Source organism: Molossus molossus, unplaced genomic scaffold (genome assembly GCF_014108415.1).
Source record: "Molossus molossus isolate mMolMol1 unplaced genomic scaffold, mMolMol1.p scaffold_m16_p_13, whole genome shotgun sequence".
NCBI lineage: Eukaryota > Metazoa > Chordata > Mammalia > Chiroptera > Molossidae > Molossus > Molossus molossus.
This window is the reverse complement of record NW_023425348.1, coordinates 28,480,980-28,502,952: the sequence shown is the minus strand read 5'-3', so window position 1 is coordinate 28,502,952 and position 21,973 is coordinate 28,480,980. Positions and strand designations below refer to the sequence as shown.

At 41.5% G+C, this 21,973-nt stretch overlaps 1 protein-coding gene across 3 annotated transcripts in view; it reads left to right on the top strand.

The window, feature by feature from the left end:
* Window positions 1-21,973, top strand: part of FAT3 (FAT atypical cadherin 3) — a 502,003-nt gene that overhangs the window by 396,370 nt on the left and 83,660 nt on the right. For all 3 annotated transcript variants that reach the window (XM_036258794.1, XM_036258793.1, XM_036258791.1), the window contains 3 exons: window positions 8,331-8,606; window positions 10,986-11,196; window positions 15,961-20,034. In XM_036258794.1, the coding sequence (XP_036114687.1) occupies window positions 8,331-8,606; window positions 10,986-11,196; window positions 15,961-20,034 (4,561 nt within the window). The remainder of the gene's footprint in view (window positions 1-8,330; window positions 8,607-10,985; window positions 11,197-15,960; window positions 20,035-21,973) is intronic.

Sequence of the window (21,973 nt, the reverse complement as noted above, 5' to 3'; positions counted from 1 at the left end):
CATTTGCTGTCTTGTGTTACCACAGCAGGTAGCTCCAGCTCAGTGAGGCTCACTTTCTTCTGTATAAATGGGGGTGAGATCTATAGGCCTTATGGGTTGTTGCAAGAATAAAATATTATAAGGTTCTTGAAATCTGTGATGTATTGGACATGAGCAGGTTTTATTATTATAGTCTCCCTTTCAACTTAAAATTGGAACGATATACCTGGTAACTATAAAATATTACGTGTGTGGCTTTTATTGTTAATTATGAAAGACAGCAGACATTGTCATGCCCAAATAATCATCTGAAAAGTTACATTGATCTTATTCAGGGACTCATGATAAGTGGGTTTGAGATTTGAATATACCTTTCTTATTCAAGGTCTGGTTTGACTTATAAAGATATGAAAATCAGCTTGTATCTGTCTGTTCCATAGCCAAATCTGAAATTAAAAATCTCTTTCACATAGCCCTGGCTCAGTTGGTTGAACACCAGCCCATGCACCCAAAGGTCACTGGTTCAATTCCTTGTCAGGGCACATGCCCAGGTTGTGGGCTCCATTGATTCCCAGTCAGGTTGCTTGCAGAAGTTAGCCGATGATGTTTCTCTCCCATCTAGATGTTTCTCTCTCTCTCCCTCTCCCTTCCTCTCTCTCTAAAATTAATGAAAACATATATATTTTTATAAATGTCTTTAATATAATCCTCAAAATCCTTAGGGCCCCCAAAGGTAGTTAGTTAATTGAGATTGGCCACAAAGGCTTTCTGCCAAAGGGTGTGTGTTTACTGGGGCTGGGAAGTCTGCAGACTGAGTCCCACAGCTCACCTTGCCCCCACAGCCGTGAGGATCCCATTCCTCCTTTGTCTCTGAGTGGTGTGCTGGGAGTTCCTTACTAACTGCCTTTCTTTAAAACCACACTTTATCTTGAACATTGGGACTTTGTCTTATCCTTTCTCTCCACCTTGCACCTGCTTAAATGGTGGGGGAGGGGGCTGGAGAAGGGTAGAAACAAGCCACTTTTCCCAAAGCTCCTCCATGATTCCCTAGATCAAGGGACAGCAAAGGTTTTCTTTCATCTCTTTTAGTGTCCTGTCATGCATTCAGGTAAGAAGGGCAGTGGTCCCAAACTTCCTTGTATATTTTAGTTAGGAAAATGCCAGAACAAATGTGATTATATAGAGAAAAAAATAAGGCAGCAAGCCAAATCTAATGTGAGACTTTCTGTTAAAAAAAATAATAATAATGACAAAATAGCACTGTATGCAATGGATCTGTGCCTGACAGTTTATGAGCAAATCCGTTTTTGAAAATGGGTTCCAATTTTAAGAGCAGCAGGGAACTTGCTGTTTAGAATAATCCCATGATTGATGCTCCTGAAATGAGAATGGTCAGGTCAGTTATCTATCTGCTTTGTAAATTAGGATTTCTGGGTAGCAAGGTACATAATATTTGCACACGTATTTGTTCACATGTATTTTATAACTGATGTATGTAATGTAAGTGCACATGAAATGGTGTGATGGAATGAATGGTATGAATTCAGAATGTGGCTCCATAAGAACTTGGCTTGTGTCTGGCACTGCCATTGTGACTTTAGGCATATCCCTTGACCTCTCTGATTCCCATACCACTGGTAAATTAGAGACAATAACGTTTAAGAAACTAAGATGATACAGGTTTATAAGCTGTAAAACAAACACAAAACTGACATGATTTTTAAATTTATATATTCAAAAACAAAACTTGTTAGCTGGGGGAAAATACAAGGGGCATGACCCTTGAAATCACAACTATAAAATGCTTTCAATATGGTTCTGAAATGCCAACAGAGAAAGAACAGAATTTCAGTCGTTTAGCACTTAATTGGTTCTAATCAGAAACAGAGGCCTACCCTGCAACTTGCCCCATGCATTTCCCACCACGAGCCTTTGTAAAGCCAGCTTGGCATCTACCCAGGCTTTGCTTAGAGGAGCCTGCAAAACCCAGAGTGTTTGTGGTGGGCAGCATTGAGGCCGACTCTGAAGAGACTTCCTACATTCAGGCTTCCTCCTGCTTGGAGTCCATTGTTCTTCCTTGGGCCTTTCGCTTACCACTTTGCACACAACATCTTTGAGAGTTACTTTGCTTTGTTTGTTAGTTCAGGAGCTCACAAACGGCCCGACTGTGGGAAATAAAAAGCCAATAGGGAAAAAGGAAGTCTTTTGCCGAGAAACACTTGTTCTGACTGTAGATTAGGCTCAGGACAAAGCAAGCAGAAAGAGGCAAGCTTTTCAAGAGCACATCGACTTTGAAACTTCACGAAGGTCAGGGCAGGCTTACTGCTGGAAAGGCTTCCTTGCCCCATTAATATAACTGCTTCTGTGGACACAAATATTTTAGCATCTTGACTAAGTTAACTTGAACTTTATAAGAAAAGAATTGACATTCAAAGAATGTAGTAGACTTTCCAAATACAGTGGAGATTTAAAAAAATAAACTCTATAGGCACACTCCTCAATCCTTTTTCTGCCTGAAACTGCAGACAGAACTTGTGCCCATGTGAGGCTCATTCTCTTGGGCAAGTTGTCCTGGCAGAGAAGTCATAGCACTGCCCTTCTCTCACTCAAAAAAGAACATCTGTACTGAACTGCACTGAAGTGCAATTATAAGAATACCATGATCTGGCTAAATTTATATTTAAAAGTAAATAGTTTTCCAGAATGCATCCAAATACCTGCATATCATTTAATGGCAATAACTAAAATTCCTGGTCGGCAGGAATAAGACAAGAATATCACTATTTTCACTACTATCTAACATTGCGCCATAAGTATTAGTCAGTGCAATTAGATAAAGCAATTTGTGTTATAGGAATTATGACTATAACAGTAAGATGATACCTATATGCATATAAAATAATCATGTATCTGAAGAGCTCAAAAGAGTGAATGGAAAAACTACTGCAGGTGATAAGAAAATGTAGTAAAGTAACAGGTTATAAATGTAACTTACAAAAACCAGTAGCCTACATTTAGAGCCAAAACAAATGGTAAAAAGATACAACGGAAAAGAAGACTCCATTTAGGATAGCACATATATAAATGTTAAAAAAATGTTCAAACCCTTCTTGAGAAAAATTAGAACACCTCTGAAAAATAAACAGATTGGAACAAATGAAAAAAGATAAACTTGTGTTTTGGGATAGGATGACTCCATCATGAAGAAACCAGTTTTTCCTTAGCGTTATCCCAGTGAAAATGCTTCAAGTTCTGTCAGGTGCTATACAGGTTGATTATCAAGTTCATTTGGAAGAATAACAAGCAAGAATAGCCAGGAAAACCCTGAAAAAGCACAAAGAGAGGATCTAGCTTTTCCAAATAATTAAAATGTGCTGAAAAGCCTCTGTAATTAAAACATTTGATATTGACGTGTGAAAAGACCGATAAACCATGGAACAAAATAGAAAAGCCGATGTACACCATTTGCATGTATAAATTTAGTATGCAGTAAAAGTGGCTTCTGCAATTGGAGTAGTGATGAGCTAAAAAGTGGCATTGGAATAAATGGAGAACCACGTGGGGAAAAAAAATAAAACTGGATCCATTCCTCACATAATATACCAGAAAAATTTCCAAGTGGATTAGACATGGAAATGTAAGTAAAGGAAACATGTAAATGCTATTTATAAAAAATGAGCATGTTCACTCTAATCTAGAAATGTAGAAAATGTTCTAAACTGTGACTTAAGGTCCAGAAACAACAAGGGAAAAGATTGATGTATTCAATTACATAAAAATAAAAATAAAAAACTCTGCATGGTAAAAAGTCTGCATGAGCAAAACAAAGATAAATGACAAAATTGAAAACATTTGCAATTTATATCATTGTACTGTCCAAAAATAAAGGAAAAGTCCATTTCACTCATAGAAGAATGATCGGATAAAGTTGTAACAGAAAAAGAAATGCAAATGACTCTTAAAACTATGCAAAGGAAAAGATTCTCAACCTTATAATAAGAGAAAAGCAGATGAAAGCTATACTGAGATGCCACTTCTCATGTATCGGGTTGGCCAAAAATCCAGAAGTTTTACTATATATGTACTCTGTTGGTAAGGCTGTGGGAAGACAGTCATTCTTTTACTCAGGGTGGAGCAAAAGTAAGTACACAGTTGTTCATATGGACAATATTACAATAATTGATAAATAATAATAGAATAAACTGTGTTTTATGTACTCACAATTGTAAACCTACTTTTGCCCCACCCTGTGTTGCTATGGGAATGCAGAATGATAAAACTTTTGGGTAAGGAAATATGGAAATATCTACCAAAATATCTCCTTTCATCCAACAATCCCAAATCTAGAGTCCGAAACAGATTAATAAAAATATGGAAAGACATGGCACAAGGCTCTTCATCACACACTCTAAGAGCAAAAATAGGAAACAGTTTAAATGAACATCAGTAGAGACTGATTGAATTAACTATGATATATTCACCCATTGGAAGACTATTTCTAAACTGCTGTGGTCTGACTTTCAGGATATAATGCAGTCACACTGTTGACATTTTGGGTCAGATGGTTCTTTGTTCTGACTGTAGAATGCTTAGCAGCATCCCTGACCTCTACCCACTATATTCTAGGAACACCCTTCCCCCCAGTTCTGACAACCAAAAATATCTCCAGATACTGCAAAATGTCCTTGGGGGACAAAATTATTACCAATTAAGAACCATTAATATAATTTTAAGTGAAATAGAATGTTGAGGGAAAGTGTACTTAATGTGTTATATTAAAAAAATAGATAAAACATAACATTAATTTTAAAAAACAGATTCCCAAAAAAGAAAGGAATAAAATGAAAGGGAAATATATTTTAAAATGGGCAAAGGACCTGAATAGACAGTTTTCCAAAAAGGACATACAGATGGCCAATAGACATATTAAAAAAAAAAAAATGTTCAATGTCACTAATCATGAGAGAGATGCAAATTAAAACCACAATGGGATGTCACGTCACACCTTCCAGAATGGCTACCATCAATAAATCCACAAATAAACGCCGGCGACTATTGGTGGGGACGCACCTGGTGCATCCACTGTGGAAAACAGTGTGGGGTTCCTCAAAAAATTAAAAATGAAACTGCCTTTTGACCCAGCAATATTACTTCTGGGAATATATCCTAGAATGCTGAAAAACCAATTTGAAAGAATATATGCACCCTTATGCTCATTGTGGCATTGTTTACAATAGCCAAGATCTGGAAGCAGCCCAATTGCCCATCAGTAGAAGAATAGATAAAAAAGCTGTGGTACATTTACCCAATGGAATACTATGTGACTAAAAAATAAAGAAATCTTACTTTTTGCAACAGCATGGATGGACATAGAGAGCATTATGCTAATGAAATAAGCCAGTCAGAAAGAGACAAATACCCTATGATCTCACTTGTATGTGGAATCTAATGAACAAAATAAACTGATGAACAAAATAGAAACAGAGGCATGGATGCATGAAACAGACTGACACCTGTCACAGGGGAGGGTGGAGGGGGAACTGGATGAAAGAAGGTAAAGGGATTAGCCAAAGGACATACATGCATAGCCCATGGACACAGACAGCAGTGACGTGATTTGCCAGAGGGAGGGAGGAGAAGCGGCTGGGTAGAGGCAGGCAAAGGGAGGGAAAATATGTCAATAATAAAAATAAAGAAAATAAAAAGCACAAAAACAGATTACCTATAGAAGCAAGGAATAAAATGAAAGGGAAATATGGAAGCTAAATTTCTTTGACTATACCCTTTTCGTAAATTTGACTTTGGTACTTTTACATATAAAACAAAATTTATTGTTTAAAAAAAATAAGTCTAAAAGTTGAAAGTAAATGGAAGTAAATGGATTCATGTATTCAGTTGGTAGGACAGCTACACAGAGAAGAACTATTCTAAGTGACTTTAAACATATTAATTTGACTGTATATCCCCAGTGGGATAAATCCTGAGGGGGGAAAAAAAACCTGCAAAATAGTATTAAATTATTTTGAATGGCCGTAATTGTAATCATAATAGCAATGTTGGTGTTGTTATTCTGAAACCTTGTTTGTGTATTTCAAATAAGCCAATGAACAATTATGATGATGTCATTGAGCATGAGAAATTTCAGCATGGGAGAAAGGAGATACACATATAAAAAGAATAAGATTAAATAAAAACCTCAATGCCCTAATTTTAAATTGGAAGTATCAGTATCAACTCATGAAATAAGTATTCAAAACAAAACACTTTGCTGATGTTGTCCACTGAAAAAAAGCTAGGCATAATAACAAGTCTAGCAGTAATGAATAACCCTAGTACTAGATTGTGGTCTCTAAATGGCATTTCTATCTAAAAAGTAACCAATAGATTTTGGAGAAATGGATAATTCAGGACTGCATTTAGAGAATGTACAAGACGACCCTGGAAACAATTACCAGGAGAAAGTATTGGACAGCAAGTAAGCTATCAGAGACTACCAGACTTGTGTCAAAAGACCCTAAGAACCAACTTGGAGCGGCTGTCACTGACCAAACAAGGGCCGTTAGTGCATCAATAAGTATAGTAACTTTAATGGGCAGAAACGTATCAGATGTGATTAAATTCAGGAGTTCATAACAATGCTTGGGAAAAAATGCCTCATTGATCACTTTGGGAGGAGCTGAAAAACCAGCTCATTGTTTTGAAATGATAAATAGAGGAAAAGAATTTAGTATGTATCCTGAGGTTCCTATAGGAAGTGTGTTTCAGAGTAACCAAATAGGTCTTTTTAGAGCTATTATAGCTAATAAGTGGGAAGGAAATCATAGAATTAAAACATTACCATTTTGCATTTTTAATGAATTACTGTTATGTATGTAATGATCCTCGATGACTGTTAATATCACCGAACAAGAGAGAACCAAGTAGTATGTATCTTCAAATGGAAGAACACTGTATTACCCATGAAGCATTTTTGTCAAAAAAAGGAGGAGGAGGAGGAGGAGGAAATTAAACTTGAATCTTATCAAGTCTCCTACATCAAACTACCAATTTATAAGAAATACAGGCGACAGAGGGACATGTAGAAAAAACCACGGGGTTGGAATGAGTGAAATTCAGACTGGAAATGAAAGATAAAATGGCTTACTTTGTTCAGCGTCAACAATAACAACATAAAAACTGCAATGAAATAGAGGGAAATACAGGGAAAATCTATAAATTAAAAGCTATGTCAGCCAAATGCAATGTTTGGATCTTGCATATCATGATTAAAAGAAACTGAAATATATATATATATATATACACGTGTATACAAACATACATAACACATTTGAAAAACAATAATGGAAAGATGAACACCAACTGAATAATGGCAGCAAGGGATTACTTTTCTGTTTAGATACAACAATGGTATTGTGTGAATTTAAGAGACCCTATCATTTAGAGATGCACACTTATTACATGATGGCTGGGATTTGCTTCAAAATAATCCAGTGTGGCTCAGTGGATTGAGAGTCATCCCATGCACCAAGAGATCGCTGGTTCAATTCCTGGTCAGGGCCAATGTCCAGGGTTGTAGGCTCTATGCAGGAGGCAGCCGATCGATACTTCTCTCTCATCAATGTTTCTATCTCTCTCCCTCTCTCTTCCTTTGTCTTAAAAATAAAATAAAATAAAAGCATTTTAAAATAATAATATTGGGGGGCAGCTGGGGATGAAATGAGGTCAGCCATGAATTTGTTATTGTCAAACCGAGCAATGAATGCATGAGGGTTTGTTAGGCTATGACTTTTATATCTGCCTGAAAACATTTATAACAAAATGATTCATAAAGGAAGACAAGTTAGGCACTTTGTATTTAGCTCTGCTGTTCTTTCCTCCTCACCTCCGGTCTAAAGGAGAGCGCAGTGTGTGGACACTGCACGGAGCTGGCCCTGTGTCCTCTCCTCCTTCCTCAGCCTCCTCTCTGTTACTGGGCCGTGGTGTCGCTGCTCCACACTAAGTCCACCATGAGGAGCACATAACAAGAACTTAAGAAAGCAGGAACGGGACACTCTAAGGTCATCTGCTGATCTCTTACACTGTGCCTCAAGGAATCCTGTGGAATTATCACCCCTGGGGGCGTCTCAGCTGTTCAATTAATAGAACATAGATCAGCTCCTAGCGTATGTTCCTTCTACTGTGAATGGCAGGTTTATAGTCAGCCTCTCACTGCAGAGTGTTTTCATACAAGAACTTCCTACAGATGGAGGTAGCTGGGGCCAAGGATGTGGAGGGAAAAAGAGCTGGGGCCTCTTACATTAGCAATGACAGAGCTGGCATTAGTCGTCACCCTTGTCTTCTTTTAACTATAGGTATTTATCAAAGTGCTGGATAATAACGATAATGGCCCAGAGTTCTCTCAGCCGCATTACGATGTGACCATTTCCGAGGACGTGCTCCCAGACACAGAGATACTGCAGATTGAGGCCACGGATCGAGATGAGAAGCACAAGCTGAGCTACACCGTCCACAGCAGCATCGACTCGGCCAGCATGAGGAAGTTCCGGATCGACCCCAGCACCGGCGTGCTCTACACCGCCGAGCGGCTGGACCATGAGGCCCAGGACAAGCACATTCTCAACGTCATGGTAAGCCCGGGCTGCCTCCCGCTCTCCCGCCAGCACCCTGGCCCCTCCAGCACACACCTGAGTCTCCAGACGCCCAAGGTCCGTCGATTTTGTAAGTAGTGCTAAGTGGGGTCTTTTCACAGCAGGGTTGCCTGCGTTAGTGCCTTTTTATGTCAGTGAGGAATTCCTGTTGTCAGCAGTGACTCTGTACTTTTGCAAGTCTGAAATAGGTGGCATCTGTAGGTGGGGCAGCGCAGTAAATGCTGCAGGCAGACTGACTTGAGGGGTTTGTTTCCGTAAATCTCCCGATGGTATTGGCCCTCATCTGGAAGATTTGGTGGAAATGTTTTAAAAAAGTCCCTTGAGAAGTTAATCACAATGGGAATTCTTCACTCAGCCTATGCAACGCTCAGTCCTGGGAAGCAGTTAGAGAATTCATTCCTGACTTACTGCTCCGCACTGGACCTAGTAATGAGTCCTGGTGCCCACAGAACTCAGCACACTGAAGCCAGCAGAGAGCATTAAATCTGAATGTGAGGTCATGGGGCCTCCAAATTATGTAGAAGTTGCTTTAATTTTAAAGTGGAGTTTGCCTAGTTCCCATAATTGGAAAGCAGAGATTAATAAAGAGCATCCTTCATTAGTTTATGACCTAAAATCTGTCCCTTTAACCACCCAAGAACCCTGTGGGCAATTGCTCAGCCTCCCCCTACAGAGCCCTCCTGAGCTCCTTAAGACCAGATGGGAAAACAGAGACTCAGCCTTGTGTATACCAAGACACTACCAAGTTCCAGGCAGCTGAAAGGCATGTTCTAAGTGCTACTCTCCCTTCCATGTTTAGAAACCTTCTCGGACAAGAGAAAACCTGAGTGCCAGTCAAATCCATCCCTCTGACCACCATTCATCCATTCAACAGATATTTCTGCAGCACCTACTGTGTACCAAACACTGCTCTAGGCACTAAAGATATAAAAGAGACAAGTCCCTGCACCCTTGGACATTCACTTGGAACAGAGCTCGATTTCAGTAAGCCCAGAATAGAGTCCAGCTTGGTCCTTGGATGTGACAGGCAATCTATAGACAGGGAAATGCAGCATGCTCACTGGGCTGCTTTGTGTGTATGTTTTCAGGGGCAGAAACCTTATGCCGGTGACTAACTCCATTCTCATGATTCCTCAAGTCATTTCTGTTCATGCTTTCCTTAACAAACTCAAAGTTCAGTTTGGTTACCCTGTGCCATTGTCATTTACGTAATTGAAGATTTAGAGCAAATGAGTCTTTTCATGCTGCCTTTCTCCAAGCCAAGCATTTTAGTCTGTTTGCTCATTCCTTGTAGGTGTCCTTTCTGAAAACCCCCTTCCCTTCCATGGCTCTTCTCGGTCTGTTTTATAATTTCTCACATCTCTCAAGTTATGGAGTCTAAAACTGAGCAAATGGAAAGTGCACATTTGATTAGAGCTACAGAAAACTGTGGCAGAAGTACGTGCTTAAAGAATTGATTATTTGCAAGCTTCTGCCATATGCAAAACAGGGGGAACTTGAAAGCAGTCAGGCAGGTTCTTTGATGAAGTCACAGTGGGGTCTCACATTTGAGAAATTAAGATTCAGTTCATCTTCCCAGTAAACAAGATTCTCTCTCAGTACTGGGCCTCTGTGTGTTTTTTCTTTTTGCCTGAAATACGTGTTCCACACAACCACCAGCACCATTTTACCATTTCTACTTATTATTATTATTTTTTTTTTTTACTTCTTTCAAGAAGCTGAATGGAAAGTGAAGTTCTTCTCACTACTCCCATCCTGGCACTTAGCACTGGGCCTTATAGCTGTCTATTTACTTGTTGCATTCCCTGGTCAACTGTAATGTTCCTGGGGGCAGGGACTGTACTGAATTCATTGTTGAACCACCAGAGTCAATCCTGGAACTTGACAGATAATAGATGACAATAAAAGTTTGTTGAATGAATAAACGAGTGAGTGAATGAATGACAATGCCTACATTGCATTAATTAATTCCACTTTTTAGTTTCCTCTTTAGAAGAACCTCCATCCACCATTCGATTAACAACTAGTTTACACACACGAGAGGTAGTGGCTTTGTGAGGAGGGGGCAGGGATTACTGTGGAACCCAGGCATCAGTTCCAGAAACACAGACTGGGTACAGACCATGCGTCAGGCATAATACTGAACAATAAAGACCATGTGGTCCCTGCTCTCAGTTTATTCACAGTTGGTGTCCTGACTTGATAATACCATCATTTATTGAGCACCTACTATGTGCCTGGGACTGGGTCAAGCACTTTGTGTGCATTATGTCATTTTGTTTTCACAACAGTCATAGCCATGTGAGTTCTTTGCAACCTAAGATTTTAGTCCTACTGCTTCTTGTATTTTGCCTAAAGGTCAGAGATCAGGAGTTTCCTTATCGAAGAAACTTGGCCCGAGTCATTGTGAATGTGGAAGATGCTAATGATCACAGTCCTTATTTTACCAACCCTCTCTATGAAGCATCTGTGTTTGAATCGGCTGCTCTGGGATCAGCTGTTCTGCAAGTGACGGCTCTGGACAAAGACAAAGGGGAAAATGCAGAACTCATATATACCATAGAAGCAGGTGAGAGCTGTTGCACTGACTATGGCATAATGCATGGCACTGGGCCCTCAGGAGTATTTACCAACTTGTAAAATTCACGTGGTTACCACTGGAACATCTCCCAGTGAAATTTTTGGCCAAGCAACTGCCCCCATTTGTGTGATGATGGTGTATAAAGTACTGAGCATTCCAATAATATGTTTTCCATCATTGACAGCAAGGAAAGAGTTTTTTGTTTTGTTTTTTTTTTTATCATGTTCAATCTCAGATCTTTCTGGAATGGAAAGGAGAGAAGAAACGTGTAGTAAACTTAGTATCTTCTACTTATGGGTCCATAAGCCATGGTCTCAGACTGAAATAACCGAAGCCTCCCATCATTTCAGGGCTGCCAGACAGTTCTGTGAATTGAATCTTACGTGTCTTTGTTTACTTGTCAGTGGGTAGGCTGTGGGGTTCAGAAATGTCTATGCCCCCACAGTTGGCACACATTCATATCATTGGAGGTGGTCTGCATAGCAAAGTAGTTGATAGGTACTGAATTGCCTGCTTAACCCAATGGATAAATAAATACAAACTCTTGTTTTGTGATATTCGAGATTTAAAACAAATCAATTTTAATGTCTGTAAGGCAGAGCCGGAGTTTGTTGATGGTTCGAAGATGGACTAGAAAACATTTATGTCAGAGGAGATACATATCCAATCAAGGGATAGGACTGTGAACCTAAACATTACAAATATCCTTTATCTATCCTCCTTTCCCTTCTCTGCTCCTGTCTTTTTCTTTCTTTCTGTTTTGAATAGTCAAGCCACATATTTCCAAAATGTCCTGCAACATTGTGTCTGCCTCACCTCGTGCCAAGTCCGCCTCGCTTCATACCAGCGCTGGAAAGGCTTCTTCCCCTTGGTTTATATGGGGAGCGTTTTTGTGAGCGGTGGGATTAAAATATGAAAGCTAAAATGACAGTTTGGGACTGAAAAATATTAGAAAAAGAAAAGCCAACAACCTTCTTTACAAAACTCTGCACTGAATGATAATCTAAAATAATTTCCTGTATTAAGCATCCACATTTTTTGTAAGTCTGTGTTAAACTCTCTATACCCTCCCCCCAAAAACCGAAAAACTTTGGTTTATAATAGCCAGGTCCTCCCAGCAATTCACCCATTTCTTTTCTAGATTTCCATGGAATTTCCTTTCAGTCTAAAGCCTTACCAATAACTTTTAAAATGCTATTTTACGTCTCATATTTTTCACAGGACATGTTATCATTTTGTTATATAATTCTTGTCCTTTTGTTCTACAAATACTACAGAGAGGAACTCCTTTTTTTAAAACCAATTTTTAAATAACGACCTAGAAAATGTTACCTAATCCAGTAACTCTTTATATTCTTCCTATAGTTTTCCCCTAACTTATGTCTATTTCCCCATATTCATTCCTGCATCCGCATTGTCTCATGGCATTGTAGTCATTTAGCTATAGGGTTTTATTTCTACTTTCCTTACTTAACTTTTCTAAGCTTTTCATATTTGTCACTAAGGATACCATTATACTCCTCTTAGATAGCCAGATCATTTTTAAACCAATTTGGAGGTTCTTGAAGAGTAATTTAAAAGTAAATTACCGTCCAGCTGGAAGGGCTATCTCCCTTATCTTTTAACCTCCACAGACTACAGCCTGGTGCTGTGCATAGAGAGAGAACTCAATAATTTCTTTCACAGTTGATTAGAGCAAGAGAGAAAAGTTATTTCCTTAAAACATATTTTATATAGAAAACTTGGATTTCCAGAAACCCACAAGAATGATTGGAACCTCAAAAAAACGGCCTTTGATTGTATGTGTACAAAGCTAATGAGACTGACACTGTATACAATAAATCTCTGGTGGTCTCTGGGCCCCTTCATGGGCAGACAGACCTACACTGGGCCAGGACTGGTCCTACCTGGCCAGTTTCTTCCCAGATCAGAGCAGGAGAGAGGTGGATCCCAGATGCTTCAGCATTTTGAAGCTAATAACAAGTGGTTGTATAAAGTGTGCATTTTAAGTTGTCTCGCAAACCTCCAGTGAGCAAGATTTTACTCTGCTTACAGGCGAGCCATAAATCTCCTCCCCTGCCTGGCCACTAAGCAACTACTACAGATTTGTATTTGGCCTCAAGGACTGTGGCAGAATTTCAGTGCAGAGCTTCAGGTCTTCTCTTTAATTCAGATTTCATGGTTGGTCCAACAGTGGCTGGTGTATGGCTGAGACCGGCAGTCCAGTGGAGGCCAGGACTAAGAGTTGAGTTAGGATGGGGATGTATTAGATCCCAAGATACATACAGATAGAGAATTAAAATCTATTTAAATCTCTCCTCTCAGTCATTCAACAAATATTTATCAAGCACCTTCTTTGTGCCAGGTACCATGCTGTGTCCTAGGTAAATAATGATACGCAAGATAAGCACAGCTTTTGCCTACTTGCTGAAAGTCTACAAGAAGCTGTAGACTCCAAGAAAACAAGCACAGGTTAGTTTCTAAGGAGTCAAGTGTAGCAGGAAAGAATAAGCGGGATGTGGATTCTAAGAATATGGGACAGTACATTGAAGAGGAAAAGAGGCAGACGGCCCACTTAGGACCTGACATGTGAGCACAGCATCTTGGAAGAATGTAACAAGCAGGTCAGCAGCCATGTAACAGCAAGGTTATGAAGTGCTACTCAAGGTCAGAAGCTGGCTCCCCTTTGTCCCTGCCATGCATATCCTGCTGGGCACGTAGAAACCTGCTGTGCCTAGAGTGAGGACAGACTTACCTGGAAACTCCCCAGTGGGATACCACATATCTGCTCGGGGTTGCGTGCTGGTGCCATTGCTGAAAGGTGAGCATTGCTCAGCTGTCTCTGTATTTTTCTCCTCTGAGATGCGGAAGTGCAGTGATTGCTTCCTCCCTGTGAGAGCCTATGAATCGAAGGTCAGACTCCCATTCAGTTCCACAGTGCTCTTTGATGAAAATGTGCAAGCTTGCTTATGAGATCATTGAACGTCTTGCAGTTGTCATCACAGAATGGTCATGTTTAGGTGGCAAAGTAAAGGAATCATCCCAACATTAAAGATTATCTTGTTTAATATTGTTCACATTGGAGGGCTAGAATCAAATTCTTTACCCTTTGTTAGACTTACTTCCTCTTTAAAACTAAACAAGCATCTTGTAGAAACGGATTTATGGGAACTTGACTTTTTCATTTTCAGTCATGGAAAGTTTATTTAATAAGTAGGTAGCAAGAAGTATGTATACAGCTGTACTTGCTTATATGTTTCAATGGATACATTATATAACTACCTTCCCTAATGATCATGACATTTCAACTGTCCATATGTCTACCACACTACAGTATCTCAAAAAGAAAGAAAAATCCAAGTATAATGAATAATCAAGATTGTTAACGTTTGATGTAAAAGAATCTAGACACACAAGCATGTATATGTTCTTTGAGAAATATCAGGATGCCTGATGAGAGAAGCAAAAAGCAACTTGGTGAAGCGTTCTGCTTCACACCATCCCCTATTTTTGAACTACATTCTTTATATTCTTCAAATGATGTGTTCCCACTCTCTTCTCCTCTTTAATTTCCCTCAACAACCCCGACCTCACAACCCCGCCCATGTCCAAGGCAGAGTTCTAAAGGTCTCCAGTTTCCCGGTTCACAGCCCTTCCCGTTTCAGAGGTGTCAAAGTGGGCACCCACTTCTGTTTCATAAGGGTTACACTTCCAGTTTTTGGTTTGGAACCTGGTACAGATCATCTGCTTCACCAGAAACCTCTGAAAAAGTTGGTGAATAGAAGGTGGCAGATTAGAGCACCTGCCATGTAATCATTTGTCCAGTTTTATGCTTGTGTGTGTTTTGGGGATGTGGGGGAATAAGAAGAGGTTAGTCGGAGAAAGTCCTCATGACTTACAAGGCAAATGGTGACTTGGCAAGAACTCTCTCTGCCTGAACGAAACCCCCCTCACCAAAGTCGTGTTTAGGATGAAGTCAGTTTTTTGTTTGTTTAAATTTTTTTTTCTTTATTGATTTTAGAGAGAGGAAGGGAGAAGGAGAGAGAGATAGAAACATCAATGAGAGAGAACATCGATTGGCCGCCTCATGCATGCCACCTACTGGGGATTTGGCCCACAACCTGGGCATGTGCCCTGACCGGGAATCAAACTGGCGACCTCTTGGTGCATGCGTCAATGCTCCACCACTGAGCCACACTGGCCAGACTGAAGTCAGTTTTGATAGCGTGAAACGATACCAGTTCCACATAGTAAAGCTTACCTGAAGGATTACCTGAAACCAAAGGACTACGTGGTAGTGTTCTGAAACCATTTCTACAACCCCTTTCCTGTGACATGGCACACACAGTGGGGTTTAGGTGGGAATGCCTTTCCACTGGTGGCATTGGCCCACGCCAGCCCATCTGTCCCTCTTCTCACAAGGCTGGGAATAAGGAAGTCTAGACAGAAAAGTCTCTCCCACATGCTTTTTGTCCACCAGTTTTTATGTGCACAGTGCTATACTGTTGTTGTTCACCTGGATTAAGAAGATAGTGATCTAAATTCACAGTGTTCCCAGAAAACTCATTTCTGTTGCTTTCAAATGCTTCTAAAAGAGAAGTCTCTTGTTTTATTCCAGAATGAGATGGAATGAATGCAAAGATTGCTTTCTACTTGCCATGTGGCAGCCAAGTAGCCTTTAGATGAAAAGCTCCTCTTCAAAAAAAAATGACCCACTTGTAACTCATTTCCCCGTTCATTTCCATGTTGTAGGAAACACTGGGAACACGTTTAAGATCGAACCAGTCCTGGGCATTATCACCGTTTCCAAAGAACCAGACATGACGACGATGGGTCAGTTTGTCCTGTCAGTCAAAGTCACGGATCAGGGTTCCCCGCCGATGTCTGCCACCGCAATCGTGCGCATTTCCGTCACCATGTCCGATAATTCTCATCCCAAATTCACTCACAGAGACTACCAAGCAGAGGTCAATGAAAATGTTGATATTGGAACATCCGTCATTCTCATCTCCGCTATCAGTCAGTCTACACTCATTTATGAAGTCAAAGATGGAAACACTGATGGGATCTTTACCATAAACCCGTATTCTGGAGTCCTCACCACTCGGAAGGCACTGGATTACGAGCGAACTTCCTCCTATCAACTCATTGTGCAGGCCACCAACATGGCAGGAATGGCTTCCAATGTCTCAGTCAACATTCAGATCGTTGATGAAAATGATAACGCCCCTGTTTTTCTCTTTTCCAAGTATTCAGGCAGCCTGAGCGAGGCTGCACCAGTGAATAGCATTGTCCGGAGTTTAGATAACAGCCCACTGGTGATTCGAGCTACAGATGCTGACAGCAACCAGAATGCTCTGCTTGTGTATCAGATTGTGGAGTCCACAGCCAAGAAGTTCTTCACAGTGGACTCCAGTACAGGAGCGATCAGGACAATTGCCACCCTGGACCACGAAACCATCTCCCATTTCCATTTTCACGTGCATGTGAGAGACAGTGGTAGCCCCCAGCTGACTGCAGAGAGTCCCGTTGAAGTCAACATAGAGGTGTCAGACGTGAACGACAACCCACCTGTTTTCACGCAGGCCGTGTTTGAGACTGTCTTACTCCTCCCTACCTACGTCGGAGTGGAGGTTCTGAAAATTAGTGCCACAGATCCTGACTCCGAGGTGCCCCCCGAATTGATGTATAGCCTAATGGAAGGCAGCTTGGATTATTTTTTAATTGACTCAAATACTGGAGTGCTCACAATAAAAAGCAACAACCTCTCCAAAGACCACTATGTGCTGATAGTTAAAGTTTCTGACGGGAAGTTCTACAGCACAGCCATGGTCACCATCGTGGTTAAAGAAGCCATGGACAGTGGCCTCCAATTCACACAAAGTTTTTACTCCACCTCAATCTCAGAGAACAACACTAATATAACCAAAGTTGCTATTGTCAATGCCATTGGAAATCGCCTTAATGAGCCTTTAAAATATAGCATCTTAAACCCAGGAAATAAGTTCAAGATAAAATCTACCTCAGGGGTCATTCAGACCACTGGAGTCCCCTTTGACCGTGAAGAGCAGGAGTTATATGAGCTGGTAGTGGAAGCCAGCCGTGAGATGGACCATCTTCGTGTGGCCAGGGTGGTGGTCAGAGTTAACATTGAAGACATAAATGACAATTCTCCAGTTTTTGTGGGCCTCCCTTACTATGCTGCTGTGCAAGTGGATGCTGAGCCTGGGACTCCGATTTACCAGGTGACAGCCATCGACAAAGATAAAGGGGCAAATGGAGAAGTGACCTACGTCCTACAGGATGACTATGGCCACTTTGAAATTAACCCTAATTCGGGGATTGTTATTTTAAAAGAAGCATTCAACTCTGATTTGTCCAACATTGAGTATGGCGTCACTGTCCTAGCCAAAGATGGTGGAAAACCCTCATTGTCCACATCTGTGGAACTTCCCATTACTATTGTCAACAAAGCAATGCCTGTGTTTGATAAGCCCTTTTATACAGCATCCGTCAATGAAGACATCAGAATGGACACCCCCATTCTAAGCATCAATGCCACCAGCCCCGAAGGTCAAGGCATCATATATATCATTATTGATGGGGATCTTTATAAACAATTTAACATTGACTTTGACACAGGGGTCCTGAAAGTCGTTAGTCCTTTGGATTATGAAGTTACATCTGTTTACAAGTTGACGGTAAGAGCCAGTGATGCCCTGACTGGTGCCAGGGCTGAAGTCACTGTTGACTTGCTAGTTAATGATGTGAATGACAACCCCCCTATTTTTGATCAGCTTACATACAATACAACATTGTCGGAAGCATCTCTCATTGGGACACCTGTTTTGCAAGTTATCTCTATGGATGCAGACTCAGAAAACAATAAAATGGTACATTATCAGATTGTCCAGGACACTCACAACAGCACAGATTATTTTCACATAGACAGCGCAAGTGGCTTAATTCTGACAGCAAGGATGCTGGACCACGAATCAGTGCAACACAGCACTTTGAAAGTCAGAGCCACTGATAATGGCTTCCCTTCCCTGAGCAGTGAGGTCCTGGTTCATATCTACATCTCAGACATCAATGACAACCCTCCTGTTTTTAATCAGCTCATTTATGAGTCCTATGTGAGTGAACTAGCCCCCCGGGGCCACTTTGTGACCTGTGTGCAAGCCTCCGACGCAGACAGCTCTGATTTTGACCGGTTGGAATATAACATTTTGTCAGGGAATGACCGGATGAGCTTTCTGATGGACAGCAAGAGCGGCGTCATCACACTGTCCAACCACCGGAAGCAGCGTATGGAGCCTCTGTACAGTCTCAATGTGTCCGTCTCTGATGGGTTGTTCACTAGCACTGCACAGGTGCACATCAGGGTACTTGGGGCTAACCTGTACAGCCCCGCCTTTTCACAAAGCACCTACGTTGCTGAGGTCAGAGAGAACGCGGCTGCTGGGACAAAGGTAATTCACGTTCGAGCCACAGACGGGGATCCAGGGACATATGGGCAGATCAGCTACACCATCATCAACGACTTTGCTAAAGATCGATTCCTCATAGACAGCAATGGGCAAGTCATTACAACAGAAAGGCTTGACCGGGAAAACCCTCTGGAAGGAGACATTAGTATTTTTTTGAGGGCCCTTGATGGCGGAGGGAGAACGGCTTTCTGCACTGTGAGGGTGATTGTTGTGGATGAAAATGACAATGCCCCTCAGTTCATGACAGTGGAGTACAGGGCTAGTGTCAGGGCAGACGTTGGAAGGGGCCACTTGGTCACCCAGGTTCAAGCCATGGATCCAGATGATGGAGCCAATTCAAGGATTGCTTATTCTCTGTATAGTGAGGCCTCAGTCTCGGTGGCTGACCTCCTGGAAATCGATCCTGACAATGGCTGGATGGTCACAAAGGGCAATTTTAACCAGCTGAGAAACACCGTGCTGTCATTCTTTGTCAAAGCAGTAGACGGAGGTATTCCAGTAAAGCACTCCCTCATTCCTGTCTATATCCACGTCTTGCCGCCCGAAACATCCTTGCCTTCATTTACCCAGTCTCAGTATTCTTTTACCGTTTCAGAAGATACAGCCATTGGGAGCACAGTGGACACCCTGAGGATTTTGCCCAGTCAGAATGTCAGATTCAGCACAGTTAATGGGGAACGTCCAGAAAATAACAAAGGGGGTGTCTTCATCATAGAACAGGACACGGGCACCATTAAACTTGACAAACGCCTCGATCATGAAATCAGCCCTGCTTTCCACTTTAAAGTGGCAGCCACTCTTCCCCTGGACAAAGTAGACATTGTGTTTACCGTGGACGTAGATGTCAAGGTGTTGGATGTGAATGACAACAAGCCAGTCTTTGAAACTTCAAGCTACGAGACCATCATAATGGAAGGGATGCCTGTCGGTACCAAACTCACACAGGTGAGAGCCATCGATATGGATTGGGGAGCTAATGGGCAGGTCACTTACTCCCTCCACTCAGATTCCCAGCCTGAAAAGGTGATGGAAGCGTTTGATATCGACAGCAACACAGGCTGGATCAGTACCTTGAAGGACGTGGATCACGAGACAGACCCCTCATTCACCTTCTCAGTGGTGGCGTCCGACCTTGGAGAGGCCTTCTCTCTTTCTTCCACAGCTTTGGTCTCTGTTAGGGTTACAGATATAAATGACAACGCACCAGTCTTTGCCCGTGAGGTGTACCAAGGGAATGTGAAGGAGAGCGACCCGCCGGGTGAGGTGGTAGCCGTCCTCAGCACCTGGGACAGAGACACTGTCGACATTAATCGCCAAGTGAGCTACCATATTACAGGTCAGTCTACCACCCTTGCTTGTCACTGTGTGCTCTGCTTTCTAAAGTTGCAAGGCCATGGGCGGTCAGGGTAGGAGAGAAGTAGGAGGATGAGATGAGGGGTTAGGAGTAATAATGCTCCAGGGCTGAGGAAGAGACCTGAGTAGACACAGCTGTTGGCTGATACTGATTCAGTCTTAGCTGGGAGTTCATTGGTTTGCCTGCGACCGATGACCCAGATCGGTGCCCAGTCCTAGAGACATTTTGTATCATTTCCAAAGAAGTCCAGCCAAATATCTCAGCTGAAGAATTGAAAATAACAGCTTTTTTTGCTTGAGAGATACAGGAGATATATTTTTAACTATATTCCTTTTCCCTGCTTTGTTTAGAGGTACAAAAAGCAAATAGTTTGACCCCTGTAAGCTTCACTGGCAAGCTTCCTCTGATCATAAAACCCGTATGCGTGCACATATACAAAATAGAGAGCCAGGTTTGACCTTCTGCTAATAATCCTGTTACAACTCGAAGCCAAATGTATTTCTTCTGACAACTCATTTTCCTTTGATCCTTTTCTTGTCTTTCCAAATAGTAAGTAGCAGATCAATGGAAAGCCAAGATAGACAAATGAGGTCACCCAGAGGGCACAAAGTATGTCACCATTGCTCTGAGGACCTGAGGATTTCATGTTGGAATGAAGGGGTGCCTTGATCAGGGGTAGTTTCCAGGGGTGATTGGCCTTCAACTACAAAGAGGAGAGGGTTGGTGGTGTGGGAGCAGTCTTCCTAAAAACTATTTTGGGGTTTTAAAACCAACATTTTGATGTTGTGACATTCAAAGGCAGAACATAAGCAAAGTGCCAAAAGATTTTAAAGAAACCATCAATACTTGTAGTCAGGTGGCTTCCCTTTAGAAAAACTACATTATTCAACATGAAAAATGAATTAATTAGAATGCCCCCAGGACACAGAATCTGCTTAAATGCGTTGGTGGGAAAGTTAATTAATCACTGCAGAAGAAGATCCACAGGAGAGCGTGTGTCAGCGCTCGCAATTGCCACGCTTCTCCACATCCCTCTTCTCTACGGAACTGTTTCCTGGGTGTTTTCTGTTGAAAGCTATCTGTGCATTTCATGCTTTATCTGATAACTTCCTTTTTATTAAAATGTATGTTTCTGCAATGAAAACATGAGCAATGGTGGTAAGGAAAGAAAGGTGTGCAACGCATTGCTCTTGTTTTATTTGCATGCAGTTGCAGATTAAAAGCTTCTTAGGCATTCTGAGGGGTACTTTCCTCTTTGGAAGAATTGTTACTCAGCTTTAATTATAAATCCATTGTCTCTGAACGGATGATTTAAAGGGACCACCCTATCAACTTTACCAAAATAATGAGAACAGAGTAGCTTCAAGCCACTGTTAGTGTTAGCAGTGCCAATCACCAACTGATTTTAATGAGCTTTAACTTTTGCTCTTGATGTAGCACAGCTAAGCTGTGCTGACACCGATGGACAAAGGACCATTAATCATTTTATTTAACAAAAGAAGTGCGGGCCTGCACCCAAAGCAGCTGATGGGTTAAATCTGTGCATGCTGAAATAATATTCAACTGCCGCCTAATTGAATCCTAGCCAGCGATGGAGGAAAGTGATCTCGCAGGGAGGACCCCAAACCTCACTGGAGTAGGTTTCTCAACCTCGACACTCTGGAAACATAAATCTTTGTTGTAGGTGGCTATTCTGTGCCTTGTAGGATGATTAGCAGCATCTCTGGCCTCTACCCAATGGATTCCAGTAGCACCACCATCACTACCACCAATGTGACATTCAAAGATGTCTTCAGACATTGACAAATGTCCCCTGAGGAAAGGGGAGGGAGGCAACTGAGAACCACTGTCCCAGAGGAGTGTGCAGCCTTCTCCTTTTCTAACTGTCTGCCCAGTATGGTGCATTTATCCCTTGTCTGCC